The 26670-nt window shown below is 44.3% G+C and overlaps 1 protein-coding gene across 1 annotated transcript; it reads left to right on the plus strand.

Moving 5' to 3' along the window:
- The first annotated feature begins 494 nt into the window (after window positions 1–494).
- CHRNB3 (cholinergic receptor nicotinic beta 3 subunit) lies at window positions 495–25866 on the plus strand. The gene is made up of 6 exons (XM_022571422.2): window positions 495–657; window positions 9689–9840; window positions 11927–11971; window positions 21229–21338; window positions 21885–22767; window positions 25205–25866. Exons 1-6 carry the CDS (start codon window positions 549–551, stop codon window positions 25337–25339), a joined length of 1434 nt encoding a protein of 477 aa, XP_022427130.2. The 5' UTR covers window positions 495–548; the 3' UTR covers window positions 25340–25866.
- Window positions 25867–26670: the final 804 nt, after the last annotated feature.

Below are 26670 nucleotides of genomic sequence, written 5' to 3' on the forward strand. Positions count from 1 at the left end.
GAACTTTTAAGATCTACTCTTTAAGCAGCTTTCAAATATGCAATACAGTATTGTTAACTCTAGTCACCATGCTGCACATTATATCCCCAGGGCTTGTTTTTATAACTGGGAGTCTGTACCTTTTGACCCCCTCGTGTTCACTATTCTGAAGCTCCAAGTCCAAAATGAAGGATGATGGAGGAACACTGCGTAGGAGAAACTTTCACCAGCTTCCATGTTGCATGTTTTCATATGTGGTTTTTCCCTTTCACACAGCTCTCCAACCATGAGAAAACTAGCTCAGAACATTCAGAAGTTGTCTGGGTTCATCTTCTCTCAATTGCCCTGCATCTCTTTGCGAGAGAGTGAATTAATAAGTCAGGAGTTAGGACCCAGAGATATTTCTCAGACTTAAACGATCTGACAGCCGACTAGAAATCAATGAGGTGTGCTTTCAGAGACGTCGCGCTGACGTGAGCTGGTTCAACCCTATTTTACCCTCTCCAGGTGTCCACTTTCCCCGGGTTCCGCTCTGAACTTTGAAGCACTGCGTTTTCTTGTCCCTTCCGATGGAAATACCCTCTTGTTACAAAGGAAGGAATTATCGTTCTCAAGCTGACATCATGATGCTGGCAGACTTTATCCTGCTGCTCAGCGCCCTCCGTGTCACCAGCTCAGGTAAGCTCAAGCTAAAATAAATGAAAACTTGATCATTGTTAGTGCTGATAATGTTAGAATTACAAAATGTAATGTGTAGGTATCTTTAGGATAACCTCTAAAATGTGGCTCCGATGAGTAAGTCTTTGAAATCTGTATATTGCTAAAGAAATCATATCTATGAATTCCATAATGTTTATGCTTTTGTCATTTATTGCGTTATTCCTTTTGAATTGTTATCAGCTTGGTACAAAGATATAAAAGCAGGGAAAATCTTACCAAATGCACTGAATGGTACTCAGAATTGTTAAAATATTTAGTATAGGAATTGACTATATCAACATTTTAATATCCTATCTATTAACAATCACTATATCTGTGTGCAGATAATTATCCAAAATATCATGTAGACATAGAAATATTTTCATAAATTTGTGTATGTAGGTATATTTAGTATGTATGTACAACAGAATTAAATGAAATATATATCAAATGTCTATGAACCTGTGTGAGTCTTCTGTGACTATTATCCACCAGAAAATAGAGGAATTCTTAATAAAGAATGGGGGCAAATAAAAGGAGAGAGAGAGTGAAAAGGAAAGAGGGAGAAAATAACTGAAAAGTTTAGGGGAAAATGGTCATTGTCACCTGCCAGTTTTCTGGGTTTTGGAATCATTTCACTTTTCCTGTAACTTAAGAACAGAACGCTCTTCCATGACACCAGAAACCATATAGAGCCAGGAGCCAGATGGTGAGAAAACAGTGTTATTTCTTTAGCAATTTGTATTTATTTGTCACTAGTATTTTTGCCACATCTGATTATTGTAATTTTCAGATAGAGAACCAGAGGCACTGAGATAGATTTGCCCAAGTCCTGAAATAAATCCTGGAATTAAAAGTCATAAGGCTGCGAGGCATACACACCTGAATGTCATTATATCTTCAAAAATGTAGCCTTTGCTACGTACCTGGGGCTCAGAAACACGCAGTCACTTCTAAGTGCAGAGAGTGGCAAACCCACTTTCAAATATCATTAAATTTGGTCTCTGCAAAGTCTTAAGTGCAACTTGCCAATCGTAAAAATAATAATCAACTTCTGTGTGTTTTAACATGCAATTAATCATGAAAATAATAATCAGTCTCTGTACAATTAATGTCTGGTGTTTTTCTGCCTTAATTACGAGAGCATTCTATTTCCTATGAAAGAATTGATTCCTACCATTCTGCCCACAGAGAAACCACCCCCTGGTTAGCAGGGGCAGTTAGCGCGAACCCTCTGGCTCACCTCTGACCCCTCCTCTGTGCGTTGTAAGTTACACAGAAAGTTGGAATCGGAGGAGGGCCTGATCACACTTCTTCCCCGTGTGGGCTGCAAGAGTTTGGGAATGTAGACTGAGCTGTATACATCCATCACTGATCTATAACAAATCCATGTAGTAACCGGCAGTAACTCTGGAATTTGTCAGTGGTTCTAGATCCACTGGAGCCGATTGCTAGTTTTAGATCTGCACCACCTTTCCTTAAGTTCTTTAACTTGGCTACTCATTGTAAAGAAAATAGTTTCTTTTTGTTACACAAGACTACCTTTTTCAAATTACAAGGGACAAGCCCTCATCTCTGCATTTCTGGTTTTGGTGGCAGGATCATTGTCATGGCCACGCTTTGTGTCTGCTCCCAGAAATAGGGACTGTGTCTTCTTCATCTTCCCATCACTCTTACCACCTGATGACGTGTGTTATTCATTCAAAAATATTTATTGAAGATCTACCATATTGTAGTAATCGTTCCAGTATGTGGGATGCAAGGAGGAATAAAACAAGGTTGTTTTAAGAAATTTCATGCTAGCAGGAAGCCATGAAATATTTATTATTTGAGTCCACCCTGAGGGCTAGCTCTGCGTGTCGGCAGAAGAGGCTATTTGTGGTATGATTTTTTTTGGACGAGGTGATGATAATGAAAGGCAAACCCCAAATATACCAAAAAGTGTCAAACAAAAAATACGCCTCTCCCAACCATACTTGCTGAGGTTTGAAATTCTTCAATTACTTCTTTACTCTCCTAGCTGAGGATAAACAATGGTATTGTTTTCAATAAAGTCGTAAATAATCATGGGAAGTTTCATCCATTAAGTTTTTTTTATTGAAGTAGTGTTGTTTTATAATATTATGTAACTTATAGATGTACAATATAGTGATTCACAATTTTTAAAGGTTATAATCCATTTATAGCTACTATAAAATGTTGGCTATATTCCCCGTGTTGTACAATATATCCTTGTAGCTTATTTTATACCTAGTAATTTATTCATCTTAATCCCCTCCCCCATGATACCCCTCCCCCCTCCCCACTGGTGACCACTAGTTTGTTCTCTATATCTGTGAGTCTGCTTCTTTTTTGTTATATTCACTAGTTTATTGTATTTTTATCATCTATTAAGTTTTATCAATTATTTATACTTTGGTGTAAGAGAGTTTGCCAAAATTTTGCTGAAAGCAGTTGTTGATATGGGGGTGAGGAGAGAGCAGAGGGTCTGAGCACCTGAAGAAAGGTAAGGACACAGGAGCATGAAGAATAAAGAGACCAGAAACTCAAGTCGTGGGTTCCAAAGAAAAATTTGTCTCAAGCTGTTTCTGGGCGCCCCATCCAAATCTGTCGTGATTCTACTCACTGGGGTCGAGAGAGCCCTAAGCTCCTCCCAGGGAGTGTCTAGTCCCGGGGTAGCTTTGGTCACCATTACCTAGACGCCTTCTCTGCTGCAGCCAGGTGTGAAGGGCTGTTCTCGAATCAAGGGCGCATCTCAATCTTGATCTCTCTGTGTATCTTTGGAACAGCAGATATGGCATTAAGAGGTCACGTTTGTGGCTGTCTCATGGACGTAAAGAACCTAGAAGCACTGGGCGTGTGAGTGGCTGGACCTTCCCCATCACTGCTCCCTATTTTCACTGGGAGAGGTTAAAGGTCTTACTTGAGATCACACAGCCTGGAATCAGGACCAGATCTCTCGTCTCTGGGTCTGAGTCCAGGGCCTCTCAACGTTGAATAAATATTCATTGGACTCTCGTTCTAACGAGTGATGAGTTTGGCAGGAGACTCGGTGTCCTGAGCCAAGAGCAGCGCACCCTCCTGCAGCTCTGCCCCAGCCCAGTTCCACGTGGAGGAAATCACTAGAATCAGGCAGGGCGCTGCATCTCTGTCTGTCTGTCCGTCTGTACACATTTGCTGTCTGTCTCTCCCTCTTCTTGCCCTCTGCCTGCGGGGCCGCTTGTCTGGTCCCAAGGGAAATATTTTGACAAAGAAAAATGAGACAAAGATTAAGTAGGGATGGGACTGCCCTGGTGGTCCAGTGGTTAGGACTCTGTGCTCTCACTGCTGAGGGCACTGGTTCAATCCCTCTTTGGAGATCTAAGATCCTCCAAGCAGCACAGCACGGAAGCAAAAAAAGATTAAAAAATTAAGTAGGAAGAAGAGAAGAAAGGGGGAGAAAGATGTTTCAGGAAGAAACAAAAATTCCTTTTTTACCAAAAGAGATGGTGAAAAGCATCTCTAACAGGCAGCACGCATCCTCTGAAGATGTGCGTTAAACCTAGTGTGTGTTGTGTGTGTGTGTTTTGCAGAGGGACTGCAGGGAAATGCGGGGAGACCCTTGTCTGGTCTGAAGCAGGGTGGCTCTGCTCTGTGACTGTAAAGCACTGGACGTCCCCCTCCCCAGAGAGTGACCCCAGACCAGTGCCTGTTCAAGAGTCCCCCCAACCAACCCCGCAGCAAAGCAGCCTGCCAGGTGCCACCTGCAGCAGAGGGAGATTCCAGGGAGGCGGGGTGGGCGATTACAGAACACCCTCAGCAGGGTCGAGTGTCTCCCCTTGACCAAACAAATACTACCCGGGACCTGGTTTTAGAGCACCATTCTTCCCCGTGATAGACAGCTTGAAGCAACAGTTTGGAGAATGCAGTGCCAACAACACAGCAGCAGAAAGAGCAGTAACAACCAATATGTGTTCATAGAAGTGAATTGGAACAGTTTTTATGTGGCAGTAAGACCATGGTGGAGGGAACAGTGTTTTTCCTCCTCAATCCTCAGTGAACTTCATGGGACGGTGGAAAGATGGCAGCTTGGGATTCAGAAGACCAGACCACACCCCCATTCGCTGGGTGACCCCTCGCAGGTCCCCTGGGTCTGCACCCATAAAATGAGGGGCTCACATCACCATAAAAGTCCCTTCTGGCTCTGTCGTCTTCACGTCTTTATCATTTCTCTTTTCTTCCTCTTTAATTAATGCTGAAATTATTTACGAGTACAAATGTCCTCCTGTCCCTCCCCTAGGAAGCTGACTTTGGGGACTGCAAACCCCCATGGCAGAGGCGGGTGGGAGCCTCACTCATCTTCCAAGAGCAGTTTCCTGACTTGTCAATGAATCATTGAGATGTATCTTAGAATAGTGGTCTTGTCTAATTAAGCTGAAATAGAAGTCCATTAGCAAAAATTTGGTTTACACACAACTTTTCAGGAATCCACTTTTTTCTTTTCTTAATGTATTTTTTAAATTTTATTGAAGTATAGTTGGTTTACAATGTTTTGTTAATTTCTGTTGCACAGCAAAGTGATTCAGTTATACATGTATATATTCTTTTTCATGTTCTTTTCCACTATGGTTTATCCCAGGATATTGAATATAGTTCCCTGTGCTCTACAGTAGGACCTTGTTGTTTATCCATCCTATATCTCATAGTTTGCATCTGCTAACCCCAAACTCCCACTCCACCCCTCCCCTCCCCACCCACCTTGGCAACCACAAGTCTGTTCTCTATCTATGTCTGTGAGTCTGTTTCTGTTTTGTAGATATGTTCATTTGTGTCATATTTTAGAAGGAATCCATTTATTTCTTAAGAGACCACTTGTCCTGGAAATCCTGAGAACATCTGTGGCTCCACATCCTCTGGAGCCGTGAGCCGGTCTCCCGTGCATAGAAAGTGCCATTATAGCCTTTTGTGCATTTATTCATTCATTTGCTCATTCACTTAAAGTCATCTAATGTTTACTGAGGCCTTAGCCTCAAAGAATCAACATGGAAGCCCTTGCCCTTCCTCATAACATTCTATTTTACAAGAAGAACAAACCAGAAGCAGTTCTGGGCCTGTCTCTACATCTGCTCCAATAACATCAGTGACTTCAGCTTCTATTTTGGGAAAGATATTAGGCAGAAAACATTCAACCTTTGGCCTTTTTCTTTTCTTTTTTGGTAAGGTCTGTTTTAGGCAATGCAGATTTGTACTAGCCAGCTCAGGCCACCATAACAAAATACCACAGACTGGGTGACTTAACAGAAATTTATTTTCTCACAGTTCTGGAGGCTAGAAGTCCATGATCTAGGTGCCAGCAAACTCGGTTTCTGGTGAGGGCTCTCTTCCTGGCTTGTAAACTGCTGCCTCCTGGCTGTGTCCTCACATGGCCTTTCCTCTGTGCTTGCTTGGGGAGAGATCTCTGGTTTCTCTTCCTCTTCTTATGAGGACCGCAATCCTATTGGACTAGGGCCCCACCCTGATGACCTGATTGAACCTTAATTGCCTCTTTTGAGGCCCTGTCTCCAAATGCAGTCACGCTGGGGGTTAGGGCATCAACATATGGATTTGAAGGGACACACATCCAGTCTGTAAGAGCCAGTACAGAGCTAGGCCTTTTCCTCCTTGACTCAGATGGCAGCTCACCCTCTGACATGGGCAACAGGGTCAAAACAAACACACGGGTCTCTGAGAGCAGATGTGCTTGCTTCCCTCTGGACGCTGGTGAGGGGGTGGCAGGGGCTGGGGAGGTCAGGTCATAGTCTTAGGAGATCCTTCCCAACATGCAACTCCCACTGCCTCCAAACTGACAGTAAAGTTATCCTGCCAGGAAGGAAGGTCCAAGGTGCAGTCTCAGGATCCTTCTCACATGTCCAAAATGATGATAATGCAGGGCTGTCCCAGATAATAAGCCCATGGTGTGCATGTGTGTGTGTGTGTGTGTGTTATGTGTATGGGGTGTGTGTGTGTGGTGTGTGTGTGTGGTGTGTGTGGTATGTGTTGTATGTGGTGTGTGTGTGTGTTATGTGTATGGGGTGTGTGTGTGGTGTGTAGTGTGTGGTGTGTGTGGTGTGTTGTATGTGGTGTGTGTGTTGTATGTGGTGTGTGTGTGTGTTATGTGTATGGTGTGTGTGTGGTGTGTAGTGTGTGGTGTGTGTGTGGTGTGTTGTATGTGGTGTGTGTGGTGTGCGTTGTGTGTGGTGTGTGTGTGTTATATGTATGGTGTGTGTGTGGTGTGTTGTATGTGGTGTGTTGTATGTGGTGTGTGTGTTGTATGTGGTGTGTGTTATGTGTATGGGGTGTGTGTGTGTGGTGTGTGTGTGGTGTGTAGTGTGTGGCGTGTTGTATGTGGTGTGTGTGGTGTGTGTGTTGTATGTGGTGTGTGTGGTGTGTGTGTGTGTTTAGACATCGTGCAGTTGTCCTCAGCCTTCCTGGTGTACCTCCACCACCTCAGTGACTTGTTCTCATGGGCTGAGCTGGGACACAGGGATTTAGGAAGGTCACAGCGTCCTGACTGTAGGGGAGCCACGAGGGGAGGGTTTAAGCTGGCGCCGTTTAGCATCTATACAGGGAAGAAGGTCGAGTAGCTGGTAGGCAGGTACTTGCAGGCCCAGCGCAGAGCCCAGCACACAGCGTTTTCCTCCTTAGGGGAGGGGCTGCCTGCGCAGGGACGGGGACGGCGGGCGTGGAGGACAGCCGCGGCCCCCCTGCTTCTCCTTCTCCTGGGGGGTCCGGCTCCAGCCCAAACTCTCCAAGGCTACTCGGCAAACACATGCCAACTAACTGCGCTGCTATCAGCTCGGCAGCCACTGTGCCGGCACTGTCCTGAGCGCTGGCATGCTGTGGGGGAGCCAGACAATAAACAGAAGCACACACAGCACCATCAAGAGCGCCGATGCGGGATAAGGTACCCACATTTAAAGGTACAGTGTATGAAGTACATACGCAGTGTGCGGAAGGATCCTTAGATGGTGTAACCTCAGTGACCTCTTCAGGAGGAGACGTCAGCAAGGCAGGGCTCCCTAGGGCAGGAGCTTCCCGGGCAAGTTCTGAAAAGTGCAGACGGGCTGAGGCCTGGGGACGAGGGGCAAGGCCAGAGTGGGAGAGGGTGGGCACCCTCTAGGGCCTGGGAGGCCACGGTAAGAACTGGGGGTGTTTTTCTAAGTTTGAGGGGAAACCATGGGGGTGATTTGAGCAGGAAATTGACATAATCCTCTTCTGCTTTTAAGCAACGGTCTAGCTGCTGGAAAATGGACTATAAAAGGGGCAAGAGTGAAGCGATTAGGAGGCAGCACACGAAGCCAAGAGGGAGATGATGGAGTCTGAGATCAGGGTGGCACCCCTGGAGGAGCTGGAAGCCATCAGAGCTGCCGTACTGCTTAGGAAGCTAAGCCCAGGTGTGGGTAGGGAATTCGGGAAGTTCAGCCTATTCCCTCAAAGGCTTCGGGGAATTTCAGTTCCCTATCCTCCCACTGCCCACATTTCCAGGAAGGTTTTGGGGCCTGTACAGAGGGCTGTCCTGGCTGCCACCCGCTGACCTGCTTCTTGATGCCTCTCTGCTGGCCAAGAGTAGTTGAAGAATCGAAGTCTGAGAACCGTTAGGCTTTTGAGTAAATAAGCACAGACGTAAGGTTACATCTCTACCACTCCTCAGCATCTTCATCTTCACCAGCTTTCTAGAGCGGAAGAGAAAGGGTGGAGGCAGCCGCGGCACGCGGCGCCTTGTATCTGCGCCCTGCTCACCCCAGGAGGAGCATTCTGAATTACATTTTGAATCACGGCTCCCCAGTAAAGTGAAGGTCTCATGCACATGTGGAGCATGTGTGCGATTTTGCTTTTCTTCCCACTAAGACTCTCTGGGTTTTCATTGGGTAAACGTGGGGGTGCGTCTTGCATGTGACCTTGCCAGCCACGTGCGTCTCTCAGTGGGAAGAAGAGGTTTTCTGTGGGAAAGCGGATGGTGCAGAATGAGTCATTGTAGGATTTCAGAGGGTGCTGGACAGAGGAAAAAAGGGGCCGTATTTAAAACAACAAAGAGCTTCCTGGTTTGAAATTGATAGCATAGCACTGAAAAGAAACAAAACTTACCTCTAGACCACGTTCCTAAACCATTTCTTCAACTTGAGTGTTAAAGCTTGAAATTAGGGTGTTTCTTAGGCTTTTGTACACTTGGGGAGGAAAAGAGTTGTTGTTAGAACCTGGTTCTTGGCCAGGGAAGCTCTTCCTAAGGGAGGACTTCCCCAGGAGAAAGGGAGGGAACCGGCGGGGCATGTGGTAGGTGTTCTGTGAACATCTGCTGAACGTATGGAAAATGGCCTGGCTCTCCCTTCATTGGTTCATTCATTAAGTAGACATCAAATGAGCTACTGCTGTGCCCGGACACCGTGCTAGGTGCTGGATGAACATCACCAAATAGCACAGATACTGTGCCTGCCATCGTGGCACCCAAGGGGAGGACAGACAGGGACAAATGCATGACAAATTGTGATCAGGGATGTGAAGGGGCCAGACCAGGTGCAGTGATGGACAGTGCAAGCAGGCAGAGGCCACCTCCATCAGGAGGTGTTGACCTCTTGATGAGAAAGCCCTGTAAGAAGGCAAAGCTCTGGGTAAAGTATAGACTCTACTTTTAATTATTTTTTTCTTCCAGTTTTATTGGGATGTAATTGACATATAGCCCTGTGGAAATTTAGGAGGCACAGCATAATGATCTGACTTACATGCGTCATGAAAGGATTTTACCACAATAAGTTTAGTGACCATCCATCACCTCATACAGATACAACATTAAAGAAGTAGAATGAGAGTCTACCTTGAGCGGTGCGTTTGGGGAGGGAGCTGGGGTGGGTAAGGAGAGTGTTTAGAGAGAACCCTTGTAGCCTCAACCCTGCCTCTGCTGAATCAGGCTGTTTAGAAATACACGATGTCCCGCTGGAGAATGTGGGCCCAGCCGTCCCGCCTCCCCGGTTAATTCGGGTCCCCTCATGTCTTACAGCTGCTGCAGGATTCAGGTCCATAGCCGAAGAAGAAGATGCACTGCTCAGACATTTATTCCAAGGTTACCAGAAATGGGTTCGCCCTGTATTACAATCTAATGACACCATAAAAGTATATTTTGGGTTGAAAATATCTCAGCTGGTAGATGTGGTGAGTAATCTTCGGCCCTCAGCTGCAGAGAACATGCATTCCTTCACCCATTCTCGAGGCTAAAATTTGATTTTGTTTTCTTTCCACATGTCTGCCATTTCAGTTTTAAAAATAAAACCTGCCCCAAGAAGCCAGTGAAATGACCCGTGGAAAGAATGAGAACGTCATTTTCATTGCAACACTGTTGGTGGGGTGTGGGTGGCGTGGAGGAGGGACTTTTTCCTCTGGGGGGGGTGGGATGTGCCTGCTAGGAGGGCATCACCCTTGGCAGTTCTGCTGGAGCCCCCAAGGTGAGCATCAGGGTGAGGGGCCGGGCTGCAGAGGTGGGGCTGAGCCAGGGCTGGCAGGGCTGCTTGCGGGGAGGGACAGCAGATGGTGACAGCACCAGAGTGAGTGCCTGGGTGACCCCATCCCCTCCCGGATCCCCTCAGGACCCCATACCTTTCCCTGACACACCACGCCTTAATGTTCTCTACTAATTTTCCTGTCGGGCTCACATTTCTGCCATGATGTCCCTGGGGAAATCCATGAACTTCAACAACCCCGATTCTGCAGAATCATTCTGCTGTGGTCCCCAAAGTCACAGAATAATCCTCCATTGCCCAAATCTCCACCCCACTACAAGTGCACGCACACATCCCCCCCCAGCTGACTCATCGCCCAGGATTCCTTCTAGAAAATCATGCAAAGCCCATCTCCCATTTAGCTAATACTTCATTCTACTTCACACCCTTACCATGCCTTTGGTTATGCAATTTTATATAAATATCACCACAGTGAACTACTACTTGCTCTAATTATTATTTTTCATTTTAAGTAAAATATGCATAATGCTTTAGGGTCTCAATGACATTTAACTGCTCTTCAGTTGAGAATCCTTTTCACTTTGGACCCCTCAAAGGTAAGACTCAGGAAGTCTCGGACAAAAAGAAAAATCCAACACACAGTTTCACTTAATTTTTTTAGTTTCTGCTTTATAACAAAGTGAATCAGTTATACATATACATACATATATCCCCATATCTCTTCCCTCTTGCGTCTCCCTCCCTCCCACCCTCCCTATCCCATCCCTCCAGGCGGTCACAAAGCACCGAGCTGATTTCCCTGTGCTATGCGGCTGCTTCCCACTAGCTATCTACCTTACGTTTGGTAGTGTATATATGTCCGTGCCACTCTCTCACTTTGTCACAGCTTACCCTTCCCCCTCCTCATATCCTCAAGTCCATTCTCTAGCATGTCTGTGTCTTTATTCCTGTCTTACCCCTAGGTTCTTCATGACATTTTTTTTTCTTAAATTCCATATATATGTGTTAGCATACGGTATTTGTCTTTCTCTTTCTGACTTACTTCACTCTGTATGACAGACTCTAGGTCTATCCACCTCATTACAAATGGCTCAATTTTGTTTCCTTTTATGGCTAATATTCCATTGTATATATGTGCCACATCTTCTTTATCCATTCATCCGATGATGGGCACTTAGTTTGTTTCCATCTCCGGGCTATTGTAAATAGAGCTGCAATGAACATTTTGGTACATGACTCTTTTTGAATTATGGTTTTCTCAGGGTATATGCCCAGTAGTGGGATTGCTGGGTCATATGGTAGTTCTATTTGTAGTTTTTTAAGGAACCTCCATACTGTTCTCCATAGTGGCTGTACCAATTCACATTCCCACCAGCAGTGCAAGAGTGTTCCCTTTTCTCCACACCCTCTCCAGCATTTATTGTGTCTAGATTTTTTAATGATGGCCATTCTGACCGGTATGAGATGATATCTCATTGTAGTTTTGATTTGCATTTCTCTAATGATTAGTGATGTTGAGCATCCTTTCATGTGTTTGTTGGCAGTCTGCATATCTTCTTTGGAGAAATGTCTATTTAGGTCTTCTGCCCACTTTTGGATTGGGTTGTCTGTTTTTTTGTTATTGAGCTGCATTGGCTGCTTGTAAATTTTGGAGACTAATCCTTTGTCGGTTGCTTCGTTTGCAAATATTTTCTCCCATTCTGAGGGTTGTCTTTTGGTCTTGTTTATGGTTTCCTCTGCTGTAGTTTCACTTAATTTGAATTTAATTTTCATTCTCTTAGGATGAAAAGAATCAGCTGATGACAACAAACGTGTGGCTCAAACAGGTAACTGTCAGTCCGAGGACTGTAGCTCCCCCCAGTTGTTCCCATTCTTTTCTACTGAGAAAGGCTCCCGTTGAAAAATAATTATTTTAAAGAGCATATTGAGTTCTTCAGGGAGATATTTGGGAGTGTTTGGGGAAGGGTTTATGCTTTTGTATTCTCTTCTGCACGAGTCAGAAGTCAGTCTGGAAGCTCGTAGGCACACCTTGCTCTGTCTTCTTGCTTCTGGAGTGGGCAGGTAGGAGGGTGACTCTGACACTGAGTCCAGGGCACTGGTCCCTGGGCTACTTGCAGAAAGCGGGGAAAGGTGTCAGGGTGCAACTTACCCTCATTTAAGCTACCACAACTGGATAAGAAAATCAGGGATGTTAAATTCTCCCTCTTCACCCCTGGTCCTCCCTGGGATGACCCTTCCCCTAATGTTTTTCCCTAGAAAGAGAAAACAGGGAATGACAGAGGCCACTCACCACCAACTTCAGAACAAGGTGAAGCCCAAGTCAAAAGGATGAACCTCCGTCTTCCTAATATGACTAGAAAAGCATGTGAATTGTTTTCAGCTCCTAGCTTGGCCATAGCCTGTTTCCTGCTCTTTCTGGAGTTGCCAGGAAATAATTACCATTCAAGTTTGCATATGTCATGTAAAGGAGAAAATATTGGCACTTCCTTGATAGGAGGTGAGAAGGTTGATTTAATTGCTTATTTTTTATTTTTGTTAGCAATTATTGGGTTTTTTACGGGATGTTGCCTCATCTCCCAGAGATTTAAAATCTTCCCAGTGGGGATATGTTAATTATCTCACTTAATTTTAATGTACAAACATAATACTTTTCACTTGTTTATGTTGAAATGAAGTAGTTATCTATTCAGGTTTAGTAGACTTGTTCAGGTCTTTCTGCTAATGGTTTGTTTATAAGGAACAATGGATAAAAGAGACTATAAGGACATTCCCTAGACTTCATCTGGTGTCATCAAATTTCTCCTACCCAAAAACTTTGATCAGAGTTGGATAATCATTATAAATTTTACTAGTTTCTAGTTCTCTGAGTCTTTTCTTGGTAGGTATGTTAGCATGTTATGAAATGGATCTGCATATTTTTTTACTTGCAAATAAAAATGTCCAGGAGAAAATAATAAGCTAGGAATGTAGATATAAAAATACAATTTAAATAAATGTATTTTTCGATATACCTATCTCATTCCTCAGAACTTATCCTACTTTTGCACTTTCTAAAGTGGAATTTGGAGGTATTTTGAGTTCATAAAAATCAGTAAGAAGTCCTGTATTTGAGCTTTCAGGGAAGAGAAGAAAAACTTTTCTGTTAAAGTGTAAATAGGCTTGGGAATTTGGCAAAAATAAAACAAACGAACAGACTCTCACTGATTCACACACACCTCCTCCAGCTGCCCCTTGAGGCTAAGCTTTTACACTTAAAACAGTGGTCCAGGACCCTTGGCCTTTGAGATAGTAAGGATTTCTCACTTTTCTTGTGGTTTTGGAAATAGGGAGTCATTTCAGCCAAAGAGAACAATGTCAGACACGAAGGGAAGAAACCACTGCTCCTTGGTTTCTAGCTGTACTTTGGAAATGACCTCTCGCAAACCTATGCCCCAGAATCATGGTGGCCTGGTGGGAGCCTCCAGGGCAAGACAGAACCAACACCTGAAAACCCCCAACACCCAAAACAGAGCAAGAGAAATCTCCAGGGGGAGGTGGGGGCTTGCAAGCTGACACTTAGAAAAGCCAGCTGGGGACTTTGGTTCCCATGTCATAGAAGTAACGAGAGTAACATGGTTTCATTGCATTAATTTGCAGTGGGTTGTCATCGCTCTTATCCATTTACATTTCTCAACCTCTCTGAATTAGCAGAGCAGGTATCATTACCCCCGTTACCAGAGACTGAAGAGTCTGCCTCACCTGGCTGGAACCAGCTTTCCCCAGTTAGGGCCTTGTCTGCACATCCAGCTTCGCACAAAACATCAAGGCCTGTTTCTAAATTAGAGGAGGATCCAAAATGGGAGAAACCACCGAGAATATTAGGAAACTATTCCACTCACACACGTTGGATTTGGAGCGGGAACATCACAATAGGTATTAATCAATAAGGGCTATGTTGTGGCGCAAACAATATGGCAACAAAAAAGAAAGGAGAATCTATGGCCTGGGTGGCAGGCAGGGAAGGCTGCATGGAAGAGGAGGCTTTGGAGCTCCACCGTAATGTTACTTTTATACTTTTTTTAAAGCTTTTTAAAACTAAAAAAGGTAAAAGAAAGGACAGAAGGGATGATAAAAAGAAGATAAAATTGATGTTTAAAAAAAAACTACTGGGCTTCCCTGGTGGCGCAGTGGTTGAGAATCCGCCTGCCGATGCATGTGACACGGAGTCGTGCCCCGGTCCGGGAAGATCCCACATGCCGCGGAACGGCTGGGCCCGTGAGCCATGGCCGCTGGGCCTGCGTGTCCGGAGCCTGTGCTCCGCAACGGGAGAGGCCACAGCAGTGAGAGGCCCGCATACCGCAAAAAAAAAAAACAAAACACTACCATTTTAGTGTTTTACACAGATGTCAGTTTCAGAGTAGCCAACAACAATACTGAGATTTATTGAGCACCTGCCAAGTGCCCAGTCACTCTGCCGCTTGTGTCACAGGAATGAATGCATTCAATTCTCACAGCCACCTCCTAAGACAGGCCTGTTATTATTCCCACCTTGCAGATGAGAAGACTGAGGATTGGAGGACTGGAGTGACTTGCCTCGGGTTACACACTGTCAGGTGCAGCCTGGCTTGTATAAAGAAACCACATTCTTCTTCAAACTGGAGGGAGCTGACGGGAGACGTCTGGCGCTCCTCTCAGGGCTGTCCCTGTAGAGTCCGGTTCCTAATCCTGGCCTTCTAAGGCTTCGATTCCTCAACCTCTGGGATGTCTCATGGAGTTGGTCTAGAAAGACATGTGGGACAGAATGAGGCTAGGGTTCGCTCCACCTTCCATTCATTCCGCAGGGTTTACTGAGAGGCTGCTAAGGGCCAGGTACTCTGCTAGATCCTGGATGTACAGAGCACAAAACAGCCCTGCTTCAAGGAGAGGATCTGGTGTTAGTTGTGTAAAAAATAACTACTGTAATATAAACACCATAAGGAAAGTATATACATAAGGAACTGGGTCATTACAATAATGACAATGAAATAGGGAGTAAATCAGGGAAGGCTTCCGAGGGGAGGAGACATTTAAACTGGCTCTTGCAGGATCAGTAGAAGTTCTACAAGCCATAAAAGTGGAGAAGTTGTGACCCACCTGAATAGGCTTCTCAATAACATGACTTCCCAAAGCTCTCACACCAGAGCAAACCTATAGGAAACTCTTTCCAATCATCCCTGTCTACCTCAGTCAAAATAAAGACAAAAATGACCAAACCTTCCTCTTTTGTGATTGCCCTCTCAGACACTGAAAAATGCTCCCTAGTTCATTTCCACAGAGAGAATAAAATTCTACCTACTTGGACCAAAAGCATGTCTCCTGGTAGCATATGCAACTGAGATGCTTGGTTTTTTTTGTTTGTTTGTTTACCCAATTCCTCTGCTGTGTCTTCTATTTCCTTCATTCTTGTCTGATATATCTAGACATTTCTCTTCTATCCTCTCAACCACAGACCTTTACAAGCACAAATTTAGTGACATCCTGAAAAAGTCCTCTACATGGAGCTATTTTTATGTTACTGATTTTATTTTGCAAACTCATTTGTCTTCCTCCTTTGTACTTCCAGAGAGTAATCAAGACCATATAAATCATAAATAGATTATTAACTCACTAAAACTCCGTGAGAAATACTCACTTCCCTAGCCGCTCAGGTTCTGCTTCGTCGTTGTCAAGGTTAGGAAAACTGCACCGTAGGTACCCAAAAAGGGATGAAAGATGAAAATATCCCTTCTTTAATGACAGGAGGATTGGCCCTTTGCCTAGATGTTATCGTGTGAATAATCTGACGACAGATGTCAAGTATATTCACTCAACTAGCACTTCCTGAGCACCTACTACATGCCAGGGATGGTGGAGGGCACTGGGCTTGCACCGCTGGAGGCATACTCCAATGAACCAGTAAGATTCACTGTCGCTGAGAGCCAGCTGCTATCCTAGCCCCATGATGACCCCAGGGGAAACAAAGCTTCCTTAATCTCTGCCCAGGCCAACACCTTAGACTGGTGTTGTTTCTCCAACAGCTGATTCCTGTTTTAGATCAACAAAAAGTTCAGAAACATGATGAAGGCCTCATTGGATAAATCCCTGTAGCTGGCTTGCAGGAGAAAACCAAGAAGCTGGTTTATTTCATAACAAACCCAAGGAAAGGACGGCCTCGCCGTAAGGTCTGGGCCACGTTCCCAAAGCCTTCCACAACCTGTAATGGCACTTGTACATCTAGGAATTTACCTCAGACCTCCCTCACCATCTTATTTTCCTTCCTTTTCTACAGCCTCACTCTGACCTTAGCAGAGGAGACCCGTGTGGTCTTCTGATTCACGTGGATTCAAGCAGAGTGAGTCAGGAATCCAAAGTCTCGCTGTATAAACTTGAGCAGGTCACTTCCCCTCTCTGACCCTCAGTCTCTTCATCTAGCAAATAGAGACAATGCCTAGCTCATAGTGTCGCTGGGAGGTTAAACGGGATTGTGTGCATGAATGTGACTCCTACGTGGTCTGGCACGTAGTGGGGACTCAATACATGTCATTTCCTGGTGCCACCTTTGGAGGCTTTCTCATCCTTAATGACAAAGCCCATTTCTTGGCCTCGACAACTCATAGATATTATGGGAATATGAGACATATAAGATGTCATGTTGCTGTCTTTAAAGTGAATCAACATTAATTCAGTTTTAGGAATTTCACACCTGACTTTGAGATAACTGAAGATCCCAAGGGTGTCCCAGAGGTTGCCAATCACCAGCAAGGAATATTTGTTCCTTACTATCTTTTGGTCTTGGGATTAAGAATTACTAATTATTATAATAATATTTTTTCTAATTATTAAGAATAATTAGAAGAATTTATTTATTATAAAGAAGTCATGACATAGTTTAAAAAAGTCTTATGATTTAGGTTTAAATGAAATTTGGTAATATCTCGACACTTATGGGTGATATTTCAGGTAATATATGTAAGAAAAGACAGTTTTAAGGGAATATATGTGATATGGATTTGAAGTTGCACTTTTCAGAATTAAGAGAGCTAGACTGGGAGTATGTTTCCATTTTTTTTCTCAATCAGAGATTAACTTTGGTATTTGGCCCTGACCTACCCTGCGCTCCCCTGTTTCCTATAATAACCAGCTCTCAAGCCCGGGACTGCTGCAAAGTGGAGCTGATGTTTGTACAGGGCTTTGGGAATCTTGGCCAGGACATGCTCCATGAACACTGGATATTGTTTCTAATCTACTGCTTTAAGAAAGCGGAGACAGGAGATCAATCTCCAAATGGCTCCACGGTTTCAGAGAGAGCAGGGAAGTGACCAGAAAGCCTCACAGCTCCTTAGAGAGCAGGACCAGGGATTTGGGCTCTTAATCCTCACCTTGACCCAGCTGACCCTAAGACGAGCAGTGGCCCTGGGTTGTGGGGCTCAGCCAGCATCATGGTGGACCACAACCTGCTGGGAATTCTGTGAGCCACTCTGATGGGCACATCCGGGGGGAGAGCATCTCCGATTCCCCAGGTCTAGCATCAGAAGGACCCCAAGATGGTGAGGAAGGTCTCCCTTAACCCCGCAGAGGAGCACAGCTAGTAAAGAACAGTGCAGGGGCTCCCCTGGTGGCTCAGTGGTTGGGAGTCCGCCTGCCGATGCTGGGGACACGGGTTCGTGCCCCGGTCTGGGAAGATCCCACATGCCGTGGGGCAGCTGGGTCCATGAGCCATGGCCGCTGAGCCTGCGCGTCCAGAGCCTGTGCTCCACAACGGGAGAGGCCACAGCAGGGAGAGGCCCGCGTACCGCAAAAAAAAAAAAAAAAAAAAGAACAGTGCAGGGGTGGAACTCTAATTCAGTGCTGCCTCCCTCTTTCTCTCTCTCTCTCAGGTACCCCCAAGTAAGCGGCAATGACCACGAGTCCCACGTGCCCCTTTTCCTTTACTGGTCAAGAGCACACCCTGAACCCACTGGAGCTGTCTTTATATCCTCCTCGAGGATTGAGACGTGTCCCTCATTCATCCATCCACTCACGTCTGCTGTTCATCCTGCAACAGCGTCCACAGCAGACCTGCCCTCCACAGCACCCACTGCCCCTTCCTACCCTCTGCTTCAGCTGCGATGTCGTCAAATCCGAACCTCCTTCCCTGTCCACTCACTGTCCTGCATCTTCACACCCAAACCGCGCCCTTCATGGCAATAACCACAGGGTGTGGTGACGGTTTGCCAGTTAGTTTACTCGTTCTTATCTGAGACAGCCCCAGGCCAGGAGGGCAAGGCGGCTCTGCTCAGTGCTGGTATAAGCCTCGCATATTTGTGGAATGAATTAATTCCCCCCAAATTGTGAGCATCCTAAAGCACTGTCTCTGTGCTGTCTCTGGCCACAGCTGTTCATCTTGCTGTCCGGTGAGCGAGACAAATCTTTCTGACTGAACAGTCTCTCCCTCTGGGGCTTGGCCCACTTCCCCGAGCACAGTCTGTGTGGCTGGTGTGCGTTTGCTGGGATGTGCCCCCAGAATGTGAGCTCCCCGGCTTCCTCCTTGGCTGTACAGCCGGGCTTAGGTAAAGACGGGCAGTGCCTGCAGAAGAGAGAAGACTGAATTCCAGAAGCAGGCAATTTGAGTTCCAGATCTTTAGGTTCCAAGTGGAGGAATTGTGGGTTTGGACTCCTAACTGTGCTCGCTTAACACTGATTTTTAAAGACGGAGCCAGAGTGTAAGAGCCCAGCTCCTGCCAGTCTGCCCGAGTGCACGTCTGTCCCCGGGGCGCATCACCTGTGGGCCTGCAGCTCGCTCCCTGCTCGGGATCTATTTTTATATATAGAAATATACTTTCCATATATATAAAGAACTAAAAACTCAGCAATAAGAAAACAGACAACCCATTTAAAAAATGTGCAAAAGATTTAGCAACCACTTCACCCAATAAAATGTATGGATGGCAAGTAAGCACATGAAGAAATGCTCAACATCATTTAGTCATTAGGAAAATGCATAGTAAAAACCATAATGAGATACTACTTTACAACTATTATAATATAGTTAAACATTTAAATGTGACAAAACCCAGTACTAGCGATGAGGCCAAGGAGCTGGAATGCTCATGCATTGCTAGTGGGAACGCAAAATGATACAGTCTCTCCGGTATGTATCATATGAAGTTAAACATACACTTACTCTATGACCCAGCCGTCCCACTCCTAGGTATTTACCCAAGAGAGAACAAAGAATGGTTTTCACCCAAAAAATTACAAATTGTTTATAGTGGCTTTATTTATAATCATTAAAAACTGAAAAGAATCCAGATATTTTACCTGGTGAATGGATAAAAAGAATTGTGGTATACTCATACAGTGGAATACTTCTCACTAATATAAAAATGAACAAACTACTAATACAACCTAGAAGAATCCAAAATGTATTCTGATAAGTAAAAGAAATCAGGATGGAATGGCTACCTATTGTATGATTCCATTATATGACATTCTGGAAAAGGCAAAATTATAGGATCAGAAATAGAGCAGTGGTTGCCAGGGACTGGGGTTATGGGAGTGGTTGATTACAAAGGGGCAGCCCGAGGAAAATTTGGGGGCAGCAGAGCTATTCTGGTATCTTTATGGCATTAGTGATTATCCAACTGTTTGCCTGTAGAACTGTAGAGTGACCTTTATTGTAAGGAAAATTTGAAAATGTAAAAGTGAAAACAAACCATAAATGTTGCTCTGAGTTCCCTTCAGCATTTCTGGGATTTAGGCTTGCTGCCAGTAGTAGAAATCTCCTTAGCAGGAGACAAATAATTCATAGGAAGGAAATTATATTTGCTTTTCAAAATGGGCAGAGGAAGAGGAAGGAAGAGAGAAGCTTGTGAGTACCAAGTAAGCATGATAAATGCTTTATTAGTTTGGGTTCTTAAACTGTCAGTCTTCATATGCATGGTTTTCCATAAGTAGTCATGCAATTTTTTTTAATCCTTTAGAGCATAGACTTTTAAAGACCCATATCTTTTAAAATTTGTTTTTCAAGGATTAAGCCTCACAAATATTGCCTAAGAGAGACGATGTCTCATCTGGTGTGTATAGTTCCGTCCTTTTCCAGGCATCATGCATATTTCAATATTTTACCATCTAGTGAATCATCTATCTGCTGACTCCTGATTTTTTAATGACAGTTGGCACCACTGGGCTCCAGGAAGCCTCACACTGGGCATACCCTCCCAACTTCCTGAAATGTCATTTAATATTCTCCTATATCATTCCTCAACTGTCCACATGACAGACAGTGGAATAATTAATTTTCAGGTCAGATTTCATAAGATTCTAGATCCTAAATCTTTTTAAGTCCACTTCTGCTGTAACTGGATCATCCATACATCATCCTTCGTAATTCAATCAATTAACGGTCAGTTTTGTTAATCTGGATCCATCAACCCCTGTAAAACATGCTAAATGATTACATTCTATTACAAGGAAAAATACACAAGCAACTGGAGGCTAACAACATTAGGAATATAATTTAAAACTGGATTTGGTACTCGCAAAATAAATTCAGATTAGAGCTTAAAAGGAGATTCTTGGGAAATATTTTTTTCATTGGATAAAAGTTATAATGTCCTCAAGAGTAGTCAGCAGATACTGGAAGTTTCATATTAGCATGTTGCATGCATCTTTGTCCAAGACTCTTGATTGATATTCAAAATCATTTCTCTCAATACAATTATCATGAGATTACAATATCACTGGACCAACTCTCCAAGAATAAACTGAGTTAGAGCTATCTTTGCTTTTCTTTTGCTCCTTAGGAGAAAATAGGTCATGAATCAGCGGTGTTTGCTGCTGAGCCTCTAGATTGTGAGGTAGATACGGCAATTTTGGAAATCCCAGACTGGACAGGTGTGAGAGTCTGGGCACCATCAAAGACCAGGCTGGCTCAAACTGTATCTTGACCTGCCCTGAGTCACGGAGAGGGTCATAAGGTCTAAAGTGGATGAATTTCCCTTTTAAAATAAAACACTGGATTAGTAAACTAACATAAACTTGAAGATTCCAAACTCTAATACCTTGAATTTTCAGAACAAAATTACAGTATATTAATTTCACACAGGAATGGACAGACCACAAATTACGCTGGAATCCAGATGAATACGGTGGAATTCATTCAATTAAAGTTCCGTCAGAATCTCTCTGGCTTCCTGACATAGTTCTCTTTGAAAAGTAAGTATCACAGTAGAAAAGTGCACTGGTCGGATTAGGAGTAGAAATAGAAAAGCCTGGGCTTCCCTGGCGGCGCAGTGGTTGAGAATCTGCCTGCTAATGCAGGGGATACGGGTTCGAGCCCTGGTCTGGGAGGATCCCACATGCCGTGGAGCAACTGGGCCCGTGAGCCACAACTACTGAGCCTGCGCGTCTGGAGCCTGCGCTCCGCGACAAGAGAGACTGCGATAGTGAGAGGCCCGCACACCGCGATGAAGAGTGGCCCCTGCTTGCCACAACTAGAGAAAACCCTCACACAGAAACGAAGACCCAACACAGCAAAAATAAATAAACTAGTTAAAAAGAAAAAAAAAAGAAATAGAAAAACCTGATTGTGCCAAAATAATTAAGAGAAAGGTACAACTTTAACGAGAAAATTATTCCTTTGGGAAATATTGTTTGACCCTATGGTAGGAAAGTCATAAAATACAAATAGTTCGACGGTGGGAAAAAAAAAATCAGTTAATATGTGTTCAACTAACCATCAGGTGAACCATTTTTCGACAGCGCCGACGGACGGTTCGAAGGCTCGCTCATGACCAAGGCCATCGTGAAATCCGATGGGACCGTGGTGTGGACGCCTCCCGCCAGTTACAAAAGCTCCTGCACTATGGACGTCACCTTCTTCCCATTCGACAGGCAGAACTGCTCCATGAAGTTCGGATCCTGGACTTACGACGGGACCATGGTTGACCTCGTCCTGATAGACGAGAACGTGGACAGAAAAGACTTCTTCGACAACGGAGAGTGGGAGATCCTCAACGCCAAGGGCACGGCGGGGAGCCGGAGAGACGGTGCGTACCGGTACCCATTCATCACCTACTCCTTCGTGCTGCGCCGCCTGCCCCTGTTCTACACCCTCTTCCTCATCATCCCCTGCCTGGGGCTGTCCTTTCTGACAGTGCTTGTCTTCTACTTGCCTTCTGACGAGGGGGAGAAGCTCTCCTTATCCACGTCCGTCTTGGTTTCCCTGACAGTGTTTCTCCTGGTGATTGAAGAAATCATCCCGTCCTCCTCCAAGGTCATCCCGCTCATTGGCGAGTACCTCCTGTTCATCATGGTCTTTGTCACCCTGTCCATCATCGTCACCGTGTTTGTCATCAACGTCCACCACAGATCTCCCTCCACTTACCACCCCATGGCCCCCTGGGTTAAGCGGCTATTTCTGCAAAAACTTCCTAAATTACTTTGCATGAAGGACCACGTGGATGGCTACTCTTTCCCGGATAAAGAGGAGAGTAAACCGGCAGTGGGAGGTAAAGTCCTCGAAAAAAGGAAACAAAAGCAGATTAGCGATGGAGAAAAAGCTCTGGTCACTTTCCTGGAAAAGGCTGCAGATTCCATCAGATACATTTCCAGCCACGTGAAGAAAGAGCATTTCATCAGTCAGGTGAGGGGACCGCCGCAAGCCAGGACTGAGATTTTAATGTCTGTTTACAGCAAATGCGTCCTTGTTTAACATGTGACCTTATTAGCTCTCTGCTTGACACACGTAAAACTTAAAACAAGCCCTGACACAAAATAGAGACTTCAGTGTGGATTTTCAGGAAGAAGTTCACAAAAACAGAATGAGCAAAAGAGGAGCAACTATAGTTAAGCACTATGTCTTATAAGTAGACTTAATTCTATCTAAAATAATTCAATTCTACATTTTAAGTTGGTTGTCCTGGTCTCTGGTCATTTATCTCTCACTTTTAGTGGGATGATGGATATCTCTATTCAGCATATTCGGAAAAAAGAAAACAGAAAGAATCAATTTCTAAATTTATACAAAAACATGGTGTAACAACAAGTATTTAGTTCACAGATTTAAACAGATTTATTTTTTAAAATGTGACGAGGGTGTGGATTTCAGACTCAAAACGGTCCTGCATGCAGATGCTACCCATGTTCATTATGACTTGAGAAAAGCTACTTAACCTGAACTTCAGTTTTCTGAAACCTCCCTTGAAGGGTTACTGTGAGGAATTAGTGACATCAAGTATAAAACGTGCACTGTGTGCCCAGCGCACGTGGTCTCATGATTATGTAAGCAGTCAATAAATGTGAATCCTCGGGCTTCCCTGGTGGCGCAGTGGTTGAGAGTCCGCCTGCCAATGCAGGGGAGACGGGTTCGTGCCCCGGTCCGGGAAGATCCCTACATGCCGTGTAGCGGCTGGGCCCGTGAGCCATGGCCGCTGAGCCTGCGCGTCCGGAGCCTGTGCTCCACAACGGGAGGGGCCACAACAGTGAGAGGCCCGCGTACCGCAAAAAAAAAAAAAAACAACAACAAGCAAACAAACAAAAAAATAAATGTTAATCCTCATCTTTCTTCTCCCCGTCTTCCCTCCCTCCTCTACATGGTCCTTCCCCCGTGGAAGGAAAATATTATTTGACATATAAATACTCAGCACAAAAACAGGTCTGTTGCTTAAAATGAGTTAATACTTACACCAGTTTATAGGGTTCAATTATTTTACTCTAAAATCAGTAAAAATTAGTGCCAGGATCCTGATCTCATAAACAAACTTATGAAAGAATAGGGTTTTTTAGAAATATCCTCTACTTTTCATGTAGACACTGCCTAGTATCTCTCCTCTCTTAACAATTTGTCTTTTTTTTCATCCACTGAAAAAATTTTTAAATAGCACTAGAAAAAATGCTGCTATAGAAAAAACATTACAGCTATCCTTAAGGGTTTTTTGTTTGTTTCTTTCTTTATATCTTTTAGAAATTCTTTTTTTAATTTTATTTTGATTGAAGTCTAGTTGATTCACAGTGTTGTGTTAATTTCTGCTGTACAGCAGAGTGACTCAGTTATACATACATATACATTCTTTTTCATATTCTTTTCCATTATGGTTTATCACAGTATGTTGAATATAGTTCCTGATGCCTTTTAGAAATTCTAATACAAAAATTTAAATAGCTTTTTTAAAAATTATAAAAGCAACACATCATCAGTATAGGGAATTTGGAAAATACAAAACATTTAAGATGATTCACATTGTTAATAATCCCCCACTTAAGTTTGAAACTTTTAACATTTTCACCTGTCTTCTTCATGGTTTTCCGCAAGGTTTTATTTCTAAACCTCTATGTGCACAAAATACATTCAAGCTCTGCATCAGCTTCTATGTTCCTTCCAGAACGGCAGGCGTCCTGCTTGGCTCCATCTTTACCAAATCCCCACGTACTGGAAATGGGACACTTATTTTCCCTTGAAAGATTGCTGGCCCCGTCTCTGAGGCTCCCCCCGACCCCCGCCGACCCTGCAGCTTGTCCTGCTCTGAACTTTCCCTCACTGGCCACTGCCCAGTCTCCCCAGCCTCCCTTCCTCCAGAGGGACTTGGTCTCCTCTCTCCCTCACCAGTTCCTGTCATCTCCTCCAGGAGTGTCCATTGTAGACCCACCCACCTGGGGAGTGGAGGAAAAGAGGTCCTGAGTCAAGTGACCACAAAAATTCTTAATTTATAAATTTGTAATTTATTTCCTATGTCATATCAGGAAGCATCACAGTAAGAGATGCTGGCTTTTTATTTGGGTAAAAATCAGGCTTTTCCCATTTCAATCAGTAACGTTTACAAACGCATCAATGATTCTGTTCTTTCAATTTTACATCCTCAACGGTGATGAAAGTGTTTTCCCACGAACTTGAATTATGGGCTGTTTTCTTGGGCACGGTCAGTGAGGTCCCAGGAAGCCTATATTGCAGGGGATGTGTCAGGTGCGTTTGGAAAACTGCAGGGCTGTAAATCTGAATAGGACTCTTCCTGAAGTCCATTGAAATGAATTCAGAGCAGCTGCCCCGCATCCTGAATGGGAGGCGTCTTTTTCTCTTTTTGCAGGTGGTGCAAGACTGGAAGTTCGCAGCTCAAGTTCTCGACCGGATCTTCCTCTGGCTCTTTCTGATCGCATCTGTCACCGGCTCAGTGCTGATTTTCACCCCTGCTTTGAAGATGTGGCTACACAGTTACCATTAGGAAGAAGTCTCCAGAGCAATCTAAACCGCACACATAAAGACAGAATTATACCCTAGAACTGACATCCAGCCCCCACATGTATACAGCATTCAGGCGCACGTGCTTATCAGGAGGCCCCGAGTGTAGACGGCGTCTTGTGTCATCCTCAGGGAGGTTGAACCTTGGTTGCCGTGACAGTGAGTTGAGTTTACATCAGGCAGACCCTCCTCAGACCCCTGCCTTGGCTTCTGCAGACATTCAGGGAGGAATCGTGTGTCCAGCCCTGAGGTCACCAGCCAAGACACACTAGGACTGTTTCAGTGGCCAAGACACACTAGGACTGTGGCAGTGGCCCACGAAGAGTTCCAGGAAGAGGTGTGGGCAGACCCAGGTCTTTTCCTAGAAAACTGAAATTCTGAACATGCTCTGATAATGGTTTTTTATGTCCCTTCATCTAATCTAATCCATTTCAGCTGCACTCTCCAGGATTTCCATTCTGTTTCTTTTCTTTTCCTCCTTCTCCTTCTCCTTATTCGTATTCTTCTCTTCTTCTTTTTCTGAGAACATTTAAGTTCACTCTCTTAGCAAATTTCAGTTGTACAAAGCAGTGTTATCAACTGTAGTCACGTTTTACATGAGATCCTCTGACCTTATTCGTGTTATAACTCAAAATGTATACCCTTTTACCAACCTCTCCCTATTTCCCCGCCCCCTATAGCTCCTGGCAACCACTTCTCTACTCTCTGTTTCTATGAGTTCAACTTCTTTTTCTTTTCTTTTTTTTTGGATTCCACTTATAAGTGAGATCATGCAGTATTTGTCTTTCTGTATCTGGCTTACTTCACTAAGCATCATGTCCTCTGGGTTCATCTGTGTTGTCAAAAATGACAGGACATTTGCTGTCCTGTCAGCAAACGGTTGAATTATATTCAGCTGAATTCATTATGGCTGAATTATATTCCATTGCATATATATCACATTTTCTTTATCCATTTATCTATCGACAGACGCTTAAGTTGTTTCCATGTCTTGGGTATTGTAAATAATGCTGCAGTGAACATAGGGCTACAGATATCTCGTCAAGAGAATTATTTCGTTTCCAGAAGTGGCATTGCTGGATCGTATGGTAGTTCTAGTTTTCATTTCTTGAGGACTCTCCATACTGATTTCCATAGTAGCTGCACCAATTTCCATTCCCACCAGCAGTGCACAAGGGGTCCCTTCCTCCACACCTTCATCAGCACTTGTTATCTCTTGTCTTTTCTATGACAACCATCCTAATAAGCATGAGGTGATACCTCATTGTGGTTTTGATTTGCATCCCCTGGTGTTGAGCACCTTTTCATCTACCT

The sequence above is a fragment of the Delphinapterus leucas genome, chromosome 21 (assembly GCF_059928025.1).
Source record: "Delphinapterus leucas isolate spDelLeu-1000000601 "Yukka" chromosome 21, BTC_Dleu_Yukka2, whole genome shotgun sequence".
NCBI classification, from domain to species: Eukaryota; Metazoa; Chordata; class Mammalia; order Artiodactyla; family Monodontidae; genus Delphinapterus; species Delphinapterus leucas.

Excerpts from the sequence above, each read along its gene's own strand:
- CHRNB3 (XM_022571422.2), top strand. The coding sequence starts at position 549 with ATGGAAATACCCTCTTGTTACAAAGGAAGGAATTATCGTTCTCAAGCT. Across the intron at positions 658-9,688 it reads CCTCCGTGTCACCAGCTCAG|CTGCTGCAGGATTCAGGTCC; the intron begins GTAAGCTCAAGC and ends CATGTCTTACAG. Across the intron at positions 22,768-25,204 it reads AAGAGCATTTCATCAGTCAG|GTGGTGCAAGACTGGAAGTT; the intron begins GTGAGGGGACCG and ends CTCTTTTTGCAG.